The 17,805-nt window shown below is 40.8% G+C and overlaps 1 protein-coding gene across 1 annotated transcript in view; it reads left to right on the top strand.

Moving 5' to 3' along the window:
• The window catches only part of AFAP1 (actin filament associated protein 1), a 173,978-nt gene that overhangs the window by 76,436 nt on the left and 79,737 nt on the right, over window positions 1–17,805 (top strand). The window contains exon 4 of the mRNA XM_045528283.1: window positions 16,670–16,778. Coding sequence (XP_045384239.1) covers window positions 16,670–16,778 — 109 coding nt within the window. The remainder of the gene's footprint in view (window positions 1–16,669; window positions 16,779–17,805) is intronic.

Here is a 17,805-nt window from a genome sequence, read left to right as displayed (position 1 = left end):
ACCCTTCAGCTTTTATTGCATTTGCTGTTTTCTAACTTGTTTACTCAGGGAAATTAGACTTTTATTCAGAGTCAGGACAAAATCAGTTACTTAGCAGTTCTCTGTGTTTGCTTTCAGTGTGAATCATCTAATTATCTGTCTGCCAGGATCTGAGTTGTGGGAAGGCAGGGCCTTGTGTACCTCGTGCCACCTGGGTCCTAGTGCAGCGCCCAATGTCTAGTAGGTGCTGAGTAATTATTGTTGTAGCAGGGGACAGAGGGACATTAGCACTTAGTGGGCTCCTACCACATATCACAGATCATGCTTCATATTTTTTTCACTTATAGTTTCATTTAATCCTCACAACTTGAGCTCAACCCCTAAAACACTTCTTATCATGTGAAGAGTGTGTATACCTGTTTTCCAGAAAAGGAAATTGAGGCTCAGTGAAGATGTGTGGTTTGCTAAAGATCATTTAAGTAGGAAAGGCAGAGATTGTAACTTTGTCTTTAATTTCAAATCTGTCCTTTTCTCAGCAATACTAGGTCAGAGGTGTGGCATCATTTTTAGATATGGTATGAAAGTAAGAATCCAAAAGTATATAATTCAACAATATTAATCCTATTCATTGATATAATGTTTATCTGAAAGATGAAGAACTAGATATTAAATCAATATTTCATTAATTTCCTGCTCTTCATCTTTTGGTTTATTTTTGTTTATCTTTCTAAGCTTGTCTTTTTTTTTGTTTATTTATTTTTATTTTTTATTTTTTTAACAATTTTTATTTCAAAATATTAGGGGATACAAGTGTTCTTATTACATGGATACATTGTATAATGCTGAAGTTAGGGCTTTCAGTATGCCCATCGCCAGAATAGTGTAAGATTTTATCCCTCATCCTCCACCCTCCACTTTCTTAGTTTCCAGTGTCTTTTACACCACTTTGTACTATGTGTGCCCACATAGTACATAGTGTTTAGCTCCCACTTATTAGTGACAACATGTGATATTTGTTTTTCCATTTCTAAGATAATTTTTTTTCTTTTGTTTTGTTTTGTTCTGTTTTTGGAAGTATACTTCTTTTTTTTTTTATTTCAGCATGTTACGGGGGTACAAATGTTTAGGTTACATAATAGACTAATGGCCAAGAAACATATGAAAAAATGCTTGACACCTCTAATCATCAGGGAAATGCAAATCAAAACCACAATGAGATATCACTTACCTTCAGTGGAAATGGCCTTTATAAAAAAGTCCCAAACAATAAATGCTGGTGGATGCGGAGAGATAGGAACACTCATACACTACTGGTGGGACTGCAAACTAGTACAACCTCTGTGGAAAGCAATATGGAGATACCTCAAAGAGATACAAGTAGAACTACCATTTGATCCAGCAGTCCCATTACTGGGCATCTAACCAAAAGAACAAAAGACATTCTATAAAAAAAGCCATCTGCACTAAAATGTTTATAGCAGCACAGTTCACAATTGCAAAGGTGTGGAAACAACCCAAGTGCCCATCAATACATGAGTGGATTAATAAAATGTGGTATATGTATACTATGGAATTCTATTCAGCCACAAAAAACAATGATGATATAGCAGCTCTTGTATTATCCTGGATAGAGCTGGTACCTATTCTACTAAGTATCACAAGAATGGAAAAACAAGCACCACAATTACTCACCGTCAAATTGGTATTAACTGATCAACACTTAAGTGCACATATAGTAATAACATTCACTGGCTGTTGGGCAGATGGGAGGGGGGAGGAGGGGATGGTTATATACACACCTGCTGGGTACAGTACTCACTGTCTGGGGGATGGACATGCTTGAAGCTCTGACTCAGGTGGGTCTAAGCTTGTCTTAAACCTATGTGGCTCTCCTGTGATATGTCTTAATATGCTGTGTCTTGTATTACATTATCACATTTCATATTAGGAAAGGTGTTTTGAGATTGAGGGCAAAGTATGGACACCTAGGAGCATCCAGAAGAGTCCCAGCCCACCAGGTTCATTGCCTGCTGCTTAAGGGGAACCTGATACACTGAGAAAGCAGGTGTTGCAGCGGAGAAAGAGTTGTACTTTGCAAGGCGCCAAGCAAGGAGATGGGAGTAATTTCTCAAATCCATCTCTCTGAGAATTTTGGGGCTAAGCTTTTTAAGGTGGTTTGGGAAACAAAGGGCCAGGGAATTGGGCCTGCTGACTGGTGGGGGATGAACTCATAGGATTGGGATGCAGAAATTATCTTCTCAGTTGGGAGATTTCCTGGGTGGGGGGGTCTCAAGGCTGTTGGATTTGTTCTCATGCCTGTCCATAGGTCTGGTTGGTGTCAGTGGGTCCCCTGTAAGGCAGAGTCTGAAAAATACCTTAAAGACCAGTCTTAAGCTTTACAATAGCAGTATTATCTATAGAATCACAAGTCTGGGGCTTTACAATAGGAATGTTATCTATCAGAGCACCAGTCAGTCTTTAAGCTTTCAAATAGCAGTGTTATCTAGAGAAGTAGTGGGGAAGTCACAATCTTGCACCTGTCAGGGAGGATAGTGCCATTAAGCAGTAACCAGTCACAGCAGTAAGGAAGTTAGGAACGATGGCTGGTTAACTTCTGGCTATATCTACACTTTTATAAAAATCAGACCTTGATTACTATTTATACCTTAAGGCTCTACATTATTTTAATATGGACGATTTCAGAAGGGTCACAGTGGGTATATAAATTTCATGGACTCTCCTCTAGTGCTTCTAAAGCACCATCCCAGCTGGTATGGACTAAACTACATGTCCCAGGTGTGCCAGCCAGAAGGAGTGAATATCTATGGATGCCAGTTTCAGACAGAGAGTACTGATTCCCGGTCAATGTTTTCTCCCGTTTTCAACCATTGAATCATCTGTCCATTTCTATGTATTTTTCTGCAGATACAGGTTCTTGCTCATTAATTCATTCATTCTCCTTTTCTCCTTTCTCCTCTCTTTGCCTCTCACTCTTCCCTGGCCTAGGCTCTGCTCCCACCTTTGGCTGCAAACTGGCCATGGCAAAACCGAGAAGCCCTCCTGCTGGTGTAATCAGAACTAGTAGTTGGTCAATCAGAAATGTTGGGTAAGGGAGAAATTTTAAAAAGAGGTATACATACGCTTTAAATATTTTAAGTTTAAACAAATAACTTGTGAGTAACAGTTTGGTCAGTGGGTAATTTCTCCTTCCTGGTACCTCGTGTATGAGTATCAAGAGAACGTTTCCCTTGACATCCAAGCCATGCTGTTACCTGCTGTAAAACTCTTGTGTTTTTGATACAAGGCCAAGGATTACATTCTTTGAGTGTGGGCTACTCATGGGATTCTGGTTCTCTTTTCTGCATAATCTATGCACATGATTACATTATTTTTTGTTTATTTGTTTTTGGGACAGGGTTTCACTCTGTCACCTCAGTTAGAGTGCAGTGGAGTCATCATAGCTCACTGCAACCTCCAACAATTGGGTTCAAGCGATCCTCCTGTCTCAGCCTCCTGAGTAGCTGGGACTACAGGCACATGCCACCATGCCCAGCCAATTAAAAAAATTTTTTTGTAGAGACGAGGACTTGCTATATTGCCCAGGCTGGTCTTCAACTCCTGGCCTCAAGTGATCCTCCCACTTCGGCCTCACAAATTGCTAGTATTACAGGCATGACCCACCACACCCAGCCTATGATTACATTGTTAATTTCCAGTTTTTGTAACATGATCTGAGTTTAGAATCTCTAGAATTTTATTAATGCTTCTCTATTCTTTTATAGTTGATGTGCCCATTCCTCCATTTTATAAAACATTTTTAAAAGGGGATTTATTTGACAAACATAAAAACATGGCAGACACTTCATAGGCCACTTTATACAATAAAATAGGCGGTAATAACAGTATCTTCACATGTAACAATATCTTCACATGCAAATCAGTGGCATTCATATACGCCAATAACAGTCAAGCTGAAAATCAAATCAAAGATGCAGCACCTTTCACAGTAGCATCAAAAAATTAAATATTTAGGAATATATTTAATGAAGGGGGTGAGAGACATATATATGGAGAACTACAAAACACTAAGAAAAGAAATTGTAGAAGATGTAAGCAGATGGAAAACCCTACCATGCTCATGGATTGGCAGAATAAATATTGTTAAAATGTCCACACAACCTAAAGTGATCTATGGAATTAATGCAGTTCCTATCAAAATTCCATCATCATTCCTTACAGATCTAGAAAAAATAATTCTACGCTTTGTATGGAACCAGAGAAGACTTTGTATAGCCAATGCAATCTTAACAAAAAGAACAAATTGGGGGTATCAGTCTACAAGACTTCAAGCTTTGCTACAAGGCTATAGTGACCAAAACAGCATGATACTGGCACAAGAACAGAGATATAGACCTTTGGAACAGGACTGAGAACCCAGATATAAAACCATCCTCATGTTGTCATCTAATCTTTGACAAAGCAGACAAAAATATACATTGGGGAAAAGAATCTCTATTCAATAAATGGTGCTGGGAAAACTGGATATCTACATACAGAAGACTGAAACTGGATCACCACCTCTCACCTCACACAAAAACCAACTCATGATGGATAACAGACTTAAACCTAAGGCATGAAACCTTGAGAATTCTAGAAGAAAATGTTGGGAAAACTCTTATAGACATCGGCCTAGGCAAAGAATTTATGAAGAAGACACCCAAAACAATCACAGCAGGAAGAAAAATAAATAAATGGGACCTGATCAAATTCAAAACCTTGGCACAGCCAAGGAAACTATTATTAGAGTGAATAGACAATGTACAGAATAGGAGAAAATATTTGCATTTTACATATCTGATAAAAGGCCGATAACAAGAATCTATAGAACTGAACAAAATTAACAAGAAAAAAATCAAACAACCCCATCAATAAACAGGCAAAGGACATGAACAGAAACTTTTCAAAAGAAGACAGAATAATGGCCAGCAGACATAAAAAAGTACCAACATCTCTAATCATCAGGGGAAATGCAAATCAAAACCACAAGGAGATATCACCTACTTCCAGTAAGAACAGCCTTTATCAAAAAGTCCCCAAACAACAAATGCTGGTGTGGATGTGGAGAAATAGGAATACTCATACACTGCTGTTGGGACTGCAAATTAGTACAACCCCTGTGGAAAGTAATTTGGAGGTATCTCAAAGAGCTAAAAATAGAAATACCATTTGATCCAGCAATCCCACTACTAGGCATCAACCCAATGGAAAAAAAGACATTCTGTAATAAAGACATCTGCACTCAAATATTTATGGCAGCAGAATTCACAATTGCAAAGATGTGGAAACAACCCAAGTGCCCATCAATACATGAGTGGATTAATAAAATGTGGTATATGTATACCATGGAGTACTACTCAACCACAAAAAACAATGGTGATCTAGCACGTCTTGTATTATCCTGGATAGAGCTGGAGCCCATCCTTCAAAGTGAAGTATCACAAGAATGGAGAAATAAGCACCACATGTACTGACCATCAAATTGGTACTAACTGATCAATAGTAAGGTGCTCATACGGTAGTAATATTCACTGGGTGCCAGTCAGGTGGGAGGGAGAGTGGGAGTGGGTAAACTCACAACTAATGGATGCAGAATGCACTGTATGGGGGAAGGGCACACTTGTAGCCCTGCCTGGGGTGAGGCAAAGGCATTGTATGCAACCAAAATGTTTGTACCCCTGTAATATTCTGAAATTAAAAAAAATAATAATGGCTTGGGCCATGCAAAAAAAAAAAAAAGAAAAGAAAAGAAAATGGACTAGATAATGTTAATAAAAATAATTTATATTAGTAAATTTGTTTATATGTTGATACGGGTTAGAATTGCTAAAACTACTTTGTAATGTATGATGGAACTAATGAGTAAATATATTGCAAATAACAACAGCTAGATTTTTTACTATTGGGGAAAACATTACAAATAATAAATGAAGGGTAGAATGAAAAAAAACACAATATCTACACAAGCAGAAACACTCAGGTGTACTAATGACAGTTACATGGATATAACAGTTGTGAGCAGATGAACTGTGTTCATAAAGAAATAGATCAAAAAGGGAAATATGTAAATGCATATCACTAGGGTTGATAGGTGTGTGCAACCAGCTTCATAACTACAGTCATCTGAAACACTGTGCCGAACAACCTAAGTCTTTGGATGAGGATGTTCAAAACCCTTGATGGGTCACCACTGCATGTGTAGTTGCCTAGAGAGCTGAGATCTCAAGAAATTTTATCTTTCATAAGTGCACATGTATAAAAAGGAGATTTCTTCATTTGCTGAAGAAATTTCAACATTTTTATATACACACAATACTTGAAATAGTCAACATTGCGATAATGCACTTTCATGGGGCAGATTTGCAAAATATGTGCAAAGCATCATTAGAACTCTCTAAACTGTCTCTGCACAGTTTATAGTTCCAGTTGTGGAAATGACAGGAAGATGAAATGCTTAGCATAGCAAATTGTGCATATAGAAGTCATATACCACTGAATAATTTGGCAGGGGAGACTCTTATATTTTTTGGTGGTGTTTTCACTTCTGTGATCTTTGAAATACTCATTGTACTTGTAGTTGGAGAGTCGTTGTGGTCTACAAATTTTGTAAGTATATGCTGTCCATTTGAAAGTCTGATTATTGCTTGGCTGTTGCAGTTAAGCTATTTTCTGCTTTTGCAGCACCAATAAATAATTAGTGTTTAAACTTTTATCTTTCTCCATTAAGTAGCCTCATACTCTTATCATAGCCTTTTTGTGAAGGAACAATTTCACAGATCTCTTCTGTTGTGTTGTAAGGAATACAGTAAAAAGGAGTGATATTTGGCTTTCGCAGTCTCAAATCTGTGTTAGGGTTCTCCAGAGAGACGGAACCAATAGGATATGTGCATATATATATGTGAGGGGGACTTATTAGGGGAATTGGCTCACGTGATTATGGTGGCTGAGAAGTCCCATGACAGGCCGTCTGCATGCTGGAGGCCCTGGGATGCTGGTGGCCCTGGGATGCTGGTAGCGTGGCTCAGTCCAGTCCAAAGGCCTCAGAACCAAGAAAGCCAATGGTGTAACTCCCAGTTCAAGGCTGAAAGCCTCAGGCCTCAGGGGCCCGCTGGTGTAGGTCCTAGAGTCCAAAGGCTGGTGAGCTGGAGTCTGATGTCTGCCCCAGCCGTCCGTTCAGTTTATTTTGATTGAACCTATCTAAAGCATCTCAGAGAATCATCAAGTCTCTTTGTATACTCATTTTTTTCATTGTTTTTTTTATGCAATGATCAAATTAAAGTAAATAATTATAGTGATAAGAATTTAAAGAACAAAACTGACTCTTAGTAAATAAACAGCCCAACAGGTGGGACTATTTGGAAGGCACTTGAGAGAGGAGGTTTTTGGCCACGAAATTTAGCATTTCAGGGACCTCAGTCGGCATTTTGTAGAGAGAGCGGAGAACATGTGTCAACTCGTGAGTCAGTTAGGTGGAGCTTGTTTAAGACAGCTCTACTATATTTTTCTGATAGTTTTTCAGTGAATTTGTTATTCAGCAGGTAAGCCAGTCACGCATTAAATTAAGTTTGCCTTTGATGAATTGGTTTTTGGCCAGTTGGTCATTTGTTATTGGCAAATTGACTTTTAGGAGAATTTGCTTACAGTGGAGTAAAGACGGAATGCGTAGACTGCTAGCAGAGCCCAGTGGAGGCCTGCCGAAAATTAAGGCACAAACCAAAAACAGAGCTAGGTGTACTGGGAGCACTGCAAGCAACTCTGCATTGTGGGATAGTGGAGTTTGGGTGGGAAGTCTGCAGGTGAAGCCAGAATTCTCTGCACGGGCTACATTAGGAAGGACTTGCAGGCCGTGCAGAGAAGTTTGGAATTTGTCATCAAAGCAAACTTTGTCATCAAAGTAAACCATTGGAGGATTTTTTTTAATTTATGATTTACTTCAGCTAAGTGTTATTTCTCATACATTAAACCACATTGCATTTTATTTTTACCTCTTTTGTTGTATGTATTGAACGCTGCCTTTTATCATAGTTCTTTGTTACAAACTCTTTAAGGAATAGGACTTATCTTTTTTCATCCCTTTTAGTGCCTAACAGTGCTTCATGCAGTTATTAACTATCTCTTTACATTCCTTAACCTCACTTTTAAGCTTTGGAAGATGTTTTTGTCTCTTATACTTTTTTTGTGTTTCTCACATTGTATTATATGTAGAAAATACTAATGACAGAAGCATGTCAAAAAGTCAGTTTTGTAATGCTTTTACGGAAGAAAGGAATATTTTCATGTCACTATTTTGACCTCAGAGTAAGGGTGGCAGCAGCCTCTGGTGTCCCTGTGCATTCCTTCTTCGTGGCTACTGTCTCTTTGGATGTGCTCCTAGGGGTGTAGGTGTGTCTGTTGTGTGGAAGTTTAGAGCCTCTCCTGCATCTCTGCAATCACAGTGTGGTGTGCACCGTGTTTAACACTCTCCTTTAGCTCTTTGCTTTTTCAAGGGGACACTGGAATAGGCCAAAATATGTGTATATATGAAAAGACATGCCTTTCAAAAGATTTTTGTTTTTGTTTCATACTGAGAGTTGTGCAGCCATCAAATTGACTGTACTTAGTATGCAACAAGTGCTGAGAGAGCATTTGAAGAGGCGTGCCTGGCTCTCTGGGAAATGGATCCCATCTGTGTTGACGTTGGCTGCTGTGCCCCGCCGCCCAGCTCGAAAGCCGCCCTTTCACTGCAGGGGTTTAACCCAGACAAGCACCCTCAGTGCTTCATTTCCTGCCCTGTCTTCAGAATAGTATTGAGTCTAAACCCAGGAATATCTCATATCTTTGTGACTGAGAAGAAAGCAGAGCAAGGTCGACTTCTTTTGGGGATATAGTACAATACATATGATACCCAAACAAGGCATTTTGTGGACCTGTTTTTATTTAGTAATTTAACTTGGAGTAGGGGAGAACTTAATTCTTTGATATTTTAAAGCCAGAGAGTATGTAAATTTGTTGTCTTTTTATGTCAGATAACAATGAAGTTTTCTTTTATTGTGGTAAAATATACATAACATACAATTTACTATTTTAATCATTTTTAAGTGTACTGTTCAGGGACATCAAGTACGTTCACATTGTTGTGCCACCATCACCACTACCCATTTCTAGAATTTTTTCGTCTTTCCAAACTCAAACTCTGTCCCCATTTAAACATCAACTCCCGCACCCCCCAGCCCCCAGCACCCCCCACTCCACTTTCTGTCTGTATGAAACAGTGAAGTTGGAGACCAGCCCTTACCCCCTTGTCTGTTGATTGCATTTCATCCTTTCTAAAGTACTTTCACAGCAGCCCTGTGATCTCGGTTTGACAGATGAGATTATGAGGCTCTTTGAGATTATGTGACAAAAGTAGGTATTTTACCACTTACAGAGTTGAGGCTAAAGCCCATGATTCAAAACAAACCCATTTATTTCCATGTGGAATAAGATGTGGTCCCTTTAGAGGATGTGAACCATCTCGGTCCCCTTTCTTCCCTTGTGTTTCATGAATCTGAGAGTTCCGGCTCCTGTATAATCCCAGTGGCATCTTTATCTTAAATTCACTCTGCGACTGGATTCCAGACCCATATCCTGCTTATACTTCTGCTGCACTGTTTTGCTGTCCATCTGGATGTCTACTTATGGATAGAAAAGAAAGGGGAGATGACATGGCTCCACGGGGCTTTCATTCTTTGTCATGCATAAATAAAATGAGAGAAAACTTAAGAAAATATGTGTGACTATTTTCCCAGTGTTTACTCAAGTGCTGTGTGGAATGCAAATTAAATAGTGACCAGAGTGGAATGGCGTGTAATTTGGATAAAGTCTTATTTTGCCAAGAAGAGTATGTACGAAATTCTTGGTGTTAGGATTGAAGCCCTTTTTACAGCTTAAATTATTAATATAAAAATATTATTATCCACTGAAAATGACTTTAATCCAGTCGTTCCTTTCCCTCAGCAGCACAGATTCCTTCTTAAAGAATGAGCTGTGGCCCAGGAATTTTAGATTATGGCACAAATGCCATGCAGTACTGCTCAAATACTTGGGCCAGCTAGAAAAGGGTTTTGCTGAAATGTGATGGAATTAAAACTTGAACACTAATTTTCTTATTTCAGATTATATAATTTTTGACTGTTACTCTTTGTTTTGTTTTATTATATTTATTTATTTATTATTTCAGCATATTATGGGGGTACAAAAGTTTAGGTGACGTATATTGCCCTTGTCTCCCCACCCCCCCCTAGTCAGAGCTTCGAACGTGTCCATCCCCTAGACAGTGTGCATTGCACTCATTATGTATGTATACACCCATCCTCTCCCTCCGCCATCTGCCCGACACCCGATTAATGTTATTCCTGAATGTGCTCTTAGGTGATGATCAGTGAAACCAATTTGATGGTGAGTCCGTGTGGTGCTTATTTTTCCATTCTTGGGATACTTCACTTAGTAGAATGGGTTCCACCTCTATCCAGGAGAACATAAGAGATTCTATATCACCATTATTTCTTATAGCTGAGTACTACTCCATGGTATACATATACCACATTTTATTAATCCACTCATGTATTGATGGGCACTTGGGTTGTTTCCACATCTTTGCAATTGTGAATTGTGCTGCTATAAACATTCGGGTGCAGATGTCTTTTTTATAGAGTGTCTTTTGTTCTTTTGGATAGATGCCCAATAATGGGATTGCTGGATCAAATGGTAGGTCTGCTTGTATCTGTTTGAGGTATCTCCATACTGCTTTCCACAGAGGTTGTACTAGTTTGCAGTCCCACCAGCAGTGTATGAGTGTTCCTATCTCTCCGCATCCATGCCAGCATTTATTGTTATGGGACTTTTTTTTTTTTTTTTGAGACAGAGTCTTACTCTGTTGCCCGGGCTAGAGTGAGTGCCGTGGCATTAGCCTAGCTCACAGCAACCTCAAACTCCTGGGCTCAAGCAATCCTTCTGCCTCAGCCTCCTGAGTAGCTGGGACTACAGGCATGCGCTACCATGCCCGGCTAATTTTTTCTATATTTACTTTTAGTTGTCCATATAATTTCTTTCTATTTTTAGTAGAGACGGGGGTCTCGCTCTTGCTCAGGCTGGTCTCCAACTCCTAACCTCAAGTGATCCTCCTGCCTCAGCCTGCCAGAGTGCTAGGATTATAGGCGTGAGCCACTGTGCCCGGCCTGTTATGGTACTTTTTGATAAAGGCCATTCTCACTGGAGTTAAGTGATATCTCCTTGTGGTTTTGATTTGCATTTTCCTGATGATTAGAGATGTTGAGCATTTTTTCATATGTTTGTCGGTCATCCTCCTGTCTTCTTTTGAAAAATTTCTGTTCATGTCCTTTGCCCACTTTTTGATAGGGTTGTCTGGTTTTTTTCTTGGTGATTTTCCTGAGTTCTAAATAGATTCTAGTTATGAGTCCTTTATTGGATGTGTAGCATATGAAAATTTTTTCCCATTCTGTAGGTTGTCTATTTACTCTCGTGATAGTTTCTTTGGCTGTGCAGAAGCTTTTTAATTTAATCAGGTCCCATTTATTTATTTTTGTTGTTGCTGTGATTGCCTTTGGGGTCTTCTTCATAAATTCTTTGCCTAGGCCAATGTCTACAAGAGTCTTTCCCACATTTTCTTCTAGAATTCTAATAGTTTTCACACCTAAGGTTTAAGTTTGTTATCCACCGTGATTTGATTTTTGTGAGAGGTAAAAGGTGTGGGTCCTGTTTCAGTCTTCTACATGTGGCTATCCAGTTTTCCCAGCACCATTTATTGAATAAGGATTCTTTTCCCCAGAGTATGTTTTTGTCTGCTTTGTCAAAGATTAGATGGCTATATGAGGATGGTTTTATATCTGGATTCTTGATTCTGTTCCACTGGTCTGTGTCCCTGTTCTTGTGCCAATACCAAGCTGTTTTAATAACCACAACTTTGTAGTATAGTTTGAAGTCTGGTAAATTAATACCTCCCATTTTGTTCTTATTGTCTAAAATTGCTTTTGCTAAACAGAGTCTTCTTGAATGTTACTCTTAACTGGTTTTAATCACTGTAACCAGAAAAATAGAATCTGGATGCATCACTGTATGTATAGGATTAAAGTCAGAAAGTGAGTCCAAATTCTAGGATTATAATTTTCTCGGCTCAGATCAGGTCTCATAATTTATTGGCGTTTCCTGTGGGAAGGACTGAGTAATAAATCAGGGTTGGAGGAGGGAAGCCGTGGGCAGCGACAGAGAGGCAGGGTGCCAGGAGAGAAGAGCGCCAGCAGGTGCAGAGGTGTTGGTGCTGATGTAACGGCATGGAAGGCCAGTCTTCCTTAAGAAACGGATCCGGTTGTGCTGTGTGATATGGAAAGCAGTCTTGGCGGGTTGTTTAGTTCCTTCCTTCCATCCTGTTCCGCCCAGCCACCTGCGTGTCAGGTGCTGAGGGAGGCAGTAGTGATCCCGCTCAGCAGGCAGTGCTCACTCTGGCTGACTTATGGCTTCTCCACTACCAGATATCAGGGATGGACCCCGGTTAGGGCCTTTAATCTCTTCAGCCTTAGGTTCCTCATTTGTGAAATCACAGTTGAAATACTGACATCTCAGTGTTATTTCCTGAACGAGAGAAAATACATACATAAAGTATGCCAGGACAACATCTGGCACGTAGTAGGCAAACAGCAAATCAGGTTGAGCATCCCAAATCTGAAAATCCAAAATGAGCATTTCCTTTGAGTGTCATGATGGCACTCAAAAAGTTTTGGATTTTGGAGCATTTCCAATTTAGGATTTTTGGATTTGGGATATCCCCCTGTTAAGTTTATAATACAAATATTTCAAAATCCAAAAAAATCCTAGATCTGAAACACTTCTGGTCCTAAGCATTTTAGATAACGGACACTCAACCTGTAGTAATAGTGGTAATAATTATTATTGTGTTTATACCACACAATTCTATGAACATGGTAATTCATTATTATTGTTACCAATGAAAAAAGAATTCTCTATATGGCTTGTTCTTAAAGTAGCAAAGGTAAATACTAATGGTTTTTTTGCCCTAAAAGATGGGAATTAAAATTATGGTCAGTATTGTAAGCCAGCCAAGCCTATAAATCACATTACTGTGCTGTTGTAAGTTCTGGTTTCCTCTAATAAGACCTGCAGGGAGACCTTAAAGGAGAAGTTTACAATACCTTAGGTAGATAAGTAGTGTTACTGTCAAAAATGGGTGCATTTGAAGGACCTGCTCTGACCAAAGATTCTCATGTTGTTTATCTTTTGGTGAAGACACAAGGTCAGTTCTCACTCATATTTTGAAAGAAGTAAAGTTGGCTTTATTATCTATTGACCTGTAATTTTAGTTGAGACTTGGTCTTGCTCTGTCTTCAAGGCTAGAGTACAGTGGTGTGATCATAGCTCACTGTAAACTTGAACTCCTGGGCTCAAGTGATCCCCCTGCTTCAGCCTTCTGAATAGCAGGGACTACAGGTACACATCACCATGCCTGGCTAATTTTTTAAATATTTTGTAGAGATGGGATCTCACTATGTTGCCCGGGCTGGTATCAAACTTCCACCTCAAGTGATCTTCCCGCCTTGGCCTCCCAATGTGCTGGGATTACAGATGTTAGCCACTGTACCTGGCCTGGACTTGTAACTTTATAAGAATACTAGAATTGGAGATTCTGGGGATTGTTATGACACAACACCGTCATTTACAGGCGAGGAAATTGGGGCTCAGAGTTCTGGGAAGGTTGAACAGACCCGGGAGCCACACTGGACCTGGACGGGACACATGCTGTGTGTCTGAGTTGTCGTCGTCTTCATTTTACACTCTTGTTTCCTGCCTGTCCTCTGGTTTCCTGTGATCCCTTTTGAAAACCCGTCTTCCCAATTTGTACCTTTTAAAATTTCTGTTAATTGTGAGTTCAGTGGATTCTTACCTTTTGGAAAAGATCTGAAAACATTTTTTCCCCAGAAAGCTCTGGCACTGAATAACAGTTTGGGTTCCTCTTTTCAGACTCTCCTGTTTGACCTTTAACAGGCCATCTGTGGCTGAAACCCTTGTGGCAGATTTTAAGGATAAATGGTATTTGAGAGTAGAGTGTTTCTAGCAGATTATTAATATTTTTTGAGGGGTATTATTTCAAAGTGAAAATAGTTTGATTTTTTTCATGATTTTAAATGTGATAAATACCATGTAAAAAATCCAAGCTATACAGGTATGTATTAAAAAAAGAGATACCCGTTATTAACATTTTTGGCGAATGACCGTCTTTGTATGTAGGTAAGCAGAAACACACAGATTTTGTATAAACGAATCATAGTATACCTATTTTCTTTTATTCAACAATATCTAGTAGATATTATTTTTTAGTAAATGTACACGTGCATTATCCTATTAAATATCTGTGGGTGTAGTAATATATCTAAGCATTCTTCTCTTGATGAACATTTAGATTGTTTTTAGATTTTGCTAAATAAATTTTTATTGGATATTTCTACACCTTTTTTGCTCATGTGCCTAATTGGTCTTCTTGGCCTATATTTCTACGAGTGGAATTATTGCATCTAATGGCATATCTCTCAAAAGGTTGTGCCAGATACACACCCACTAGTAGGGTGTGGAAGCATCTGTTCAGAAATCCCACCCGTTTAGAGAGTAAGCTCTTTGCCTTAACACCTTTGCATTACTTGCAGCCCTCAGGAAGGGAGGCTGACTTGTACTACTTAACAATTTGTTTGATTCAACTATTTGTAATGCTTCCCCGGGACATGAATAATTTGACTGTTTCACCATACTAAAAGGAAGTTGGAACACCCTGCATTCCATGAATAAAAGAAACTCAGTGAATCAAACAACTCTTTTCCAAAAATGACAAGCAGAGATTTTAACCTGGGTGTGGACTCTGCTACAGACCTCTCCTGGTCCTGAGCATAGTGTATCAAGTTCCATTTTAAGAACTGCTTCTTAGGAAGATATGAATGACCTGGATATGGTACAGCATTAGACCACAGAATGATGACTGTCCAGGAAACCAGCTTTCTGCTGGGAGTGCGGAGGAGTTGGAGTTATTTAGCCTGGGGGATAGGACTGGGGTGGAAGTGGGAGAGCTGTCGCCAGGACACAGAGGGACATTGTGTGGGTGATCTTGAGTGAGCGCTCTCCTTCGTCTGGCGAGAGGAGGGAGTGGGTGGAATGTGCTGCGGGTGGTTAGTCTTCCACAAAGGACTTCATGGGGTGAAAGTTACATGGAAAGTGATGGAGGCTCACATTCTAGAGAGTTGACATTAACAAACCAACCAACCAACAAACCATGATTTCATTGGAATGTTGTTCTACTTGGAACCTTAACTTGGTAGACCTTGTTCTGTTCACTGTGATACACCTCTTTCCAGTTTTACAGAATATAGATAGTATGAAAGAGCTGTACACCATTAACAGATAAAAGGAAAAAGAATGTGAGTATCAGAATGTGTTTAGCAGGCACACATGGTGTTTGAAAACCCCATCTCTGTCATAAACTAGTGTCTGATTTTGAGAAGGTGGTTTTAGATTCTGAGCCTCAATTTCTATGTCTATAAAATATAAGGCAACATATGATAAGTGCCCTGATGGATTCCTGCATGGATTGAGTGATGTCCCCTGTGACAGGGCAGAAGCGTCTAGTACAGCTCCAGGGAGACAGCAGGTGCTTGGTGAATGCCAGCTTTCCTTCTCTTTGTTGACCTTCTCTGTTAGCAGAAGGACCAATGAAAGACATGGCCAGCAAATCCTGTAGGTGTTCGTGCGAAGGACAGGTTGGTGTGGATTAGAGCCATCAGGAAAGTTCAAGACAAGAAGGGGACTTCAGCTGAGTCTTGAAGGCCAGGTGGAATCTGGATAGTCCTGGGGAGTGGAACGAGCCCCCAGCCCTTCCACAGTCCGAGGTTCTGACTTCACCACCAGATAGTGCCTCAGGCTCTGAGCTCGTCAAGAGACGGTGATATGATTGGTTTCAGTAAGGAGTGGATTCCCTCTGCAGAGAAGAGAATAACTTCCACTTTCTGTCAGAGAGTGGCTCCTAGGTGACATGCACTTTTTAAAAAAGTTTTCCTGGCACATATTAGGAATATGGTGAGAATGTGGACAAACCTCACTCACTAATTCAGGCAGTGTGGACTAGTGCTTTCTCTGTGAGGACCACAAGGCAGACCTGAACAGTGCTGGGTTGCAGGAGCTCACGGCCTGAGTGGTGTGGCTGTGGGGAAGAGTCAGCATCGGGTCTGGGAGGGTCAGTGGGGGTGAGTGTTGTGGGGGCACAGACGAGCTCAGCAGCCCTCTCAGACCTGGGGAAGGGCCCCGTCCCATGTTGGGAGAGGAAGCTCCCGTGAGGCTGTGTTGCACACTTTTGGAGCCCTGGAAGTTGGCGGGGACTGGATGGCACAGGTCAGGGCTGGGTGGATGCAAGCAGGAAAGTCGCAGAGACACATCGGGAACTGGCCTTCCAAACCTCTTTATAGGTCGGGGTTCCTTATTACCATAGATGTTTCAAAGGAAAGAGGAAAATGCTGGCTCGAACCTGTTAACTGGAAGTACAGAATTTCCCTCTAGCAGTCATGCTAATTTCTGTGTTGTTTTTTTCTCTCCCCGCCCCCCGCAGCCTCCTGACAGTGGGCCTCCCCCGTTACCGACGTCTTCCCTCCCAGAAGGTTATTACGAGGAAGCTGTGCCCCTGAGCCCTGGAAAAGCTCCGGAGTACATCACGTCAAGTGAGTGGGGGCTCTGTGTGGCCGAGCTGGTCCCTTATTTACAGGACTGCTGGAGGGTCCGGCCCCTTTCTGGGTGTGAAGGGAACAGGGGCATCATGCAACACGATGGAGATGTGGGGCTGAGCAAACTCTGAGCCCACTGAGGTGGTAACTGCAGAAAGGGCCGGAAGAGGCTAGAGTGGCTCTGGGGGCCGTTGTTCCGATGGCTGTCTTCCTGGTGACTCAGGTTGGGAGGCCTTACTGTGTGGGAACAAGCAGTAGCAAATGAAACGTGTTCTCTTTGGCGGAGGAAAAATGGCATTTTGTGGTCTGTTTTCGTGGGTGCCACCTCCCCCTCCCCTTAGCCTTTGAGTAGAGCGTGTTCCCCTCAGGCTGCGTCCACCCTGGCATGATCAGAGCATTTTCTACCAGGCTGACTGTCAGGTTAAAAATAATTAAGTGCAACACAAATAGGTATCTTAGTCATAGACTTTTGTTTGTTTGTTTCTTTTTTTTTAACATAGGTTTTACCAGATTTTTTTTTTTTTTTTTTTTTGAGATATGGCCTTGCTCTGTTGCCTGGACTAGAGTGTAGTGGCACAATCATAGCTCACTGCAGCCTCAAATTCCTGGGCTCACATGATCCTCCTGCCTCAGCCTCCTGAATAGCTGGGACTACAGGCACATCTACCACACCCAGATAATTTTTAAAATGTTTTGTAGAGAGGTGTCTCACTATGTTGCCCAGGCTGGTCTTGAACTCCTGCCTTCGCCTCCCCATATGTGATCCTGTGCCTCGGCATCCCCGTATGCTGGGGTTACAGGTGTGAGCCACCACACCCACCTACCAGAACATTTTGCCTAAGTTGTAGTCCTCAGAGCTTCAGGTAGTTGCCTGCTGATAACCCTCAGATGTGCCTCTTTGTTAGTGCCCAGCTTTCAAGTTCAGAGAAAGAACGACATGCTGATGTTGGAAACCTCTCTAGGACTATCTGTGGAATGTATTTTGAATTGTTGGCTTTATATCTCCTGTCAGCATCTGTCAGGC

This window comes from Lemur catta, chromosome 17, assembly GCF_020740605.2.
Source record: "Lemur catta isolate mLemCat1 chromosome 17, mLemCat1.pri, whole genome shotgun sequence".
NCBI lineage: Eukaryota > Metazoa > Chordata > Mammalia > Primates > Lemuridae > Lemur > Lemur catta.
The sequence above is the reverse complement of the archived record's forward strand: the minus strand, read 5'-3'. Positions and strand labels throughout refer to the sequence as shown.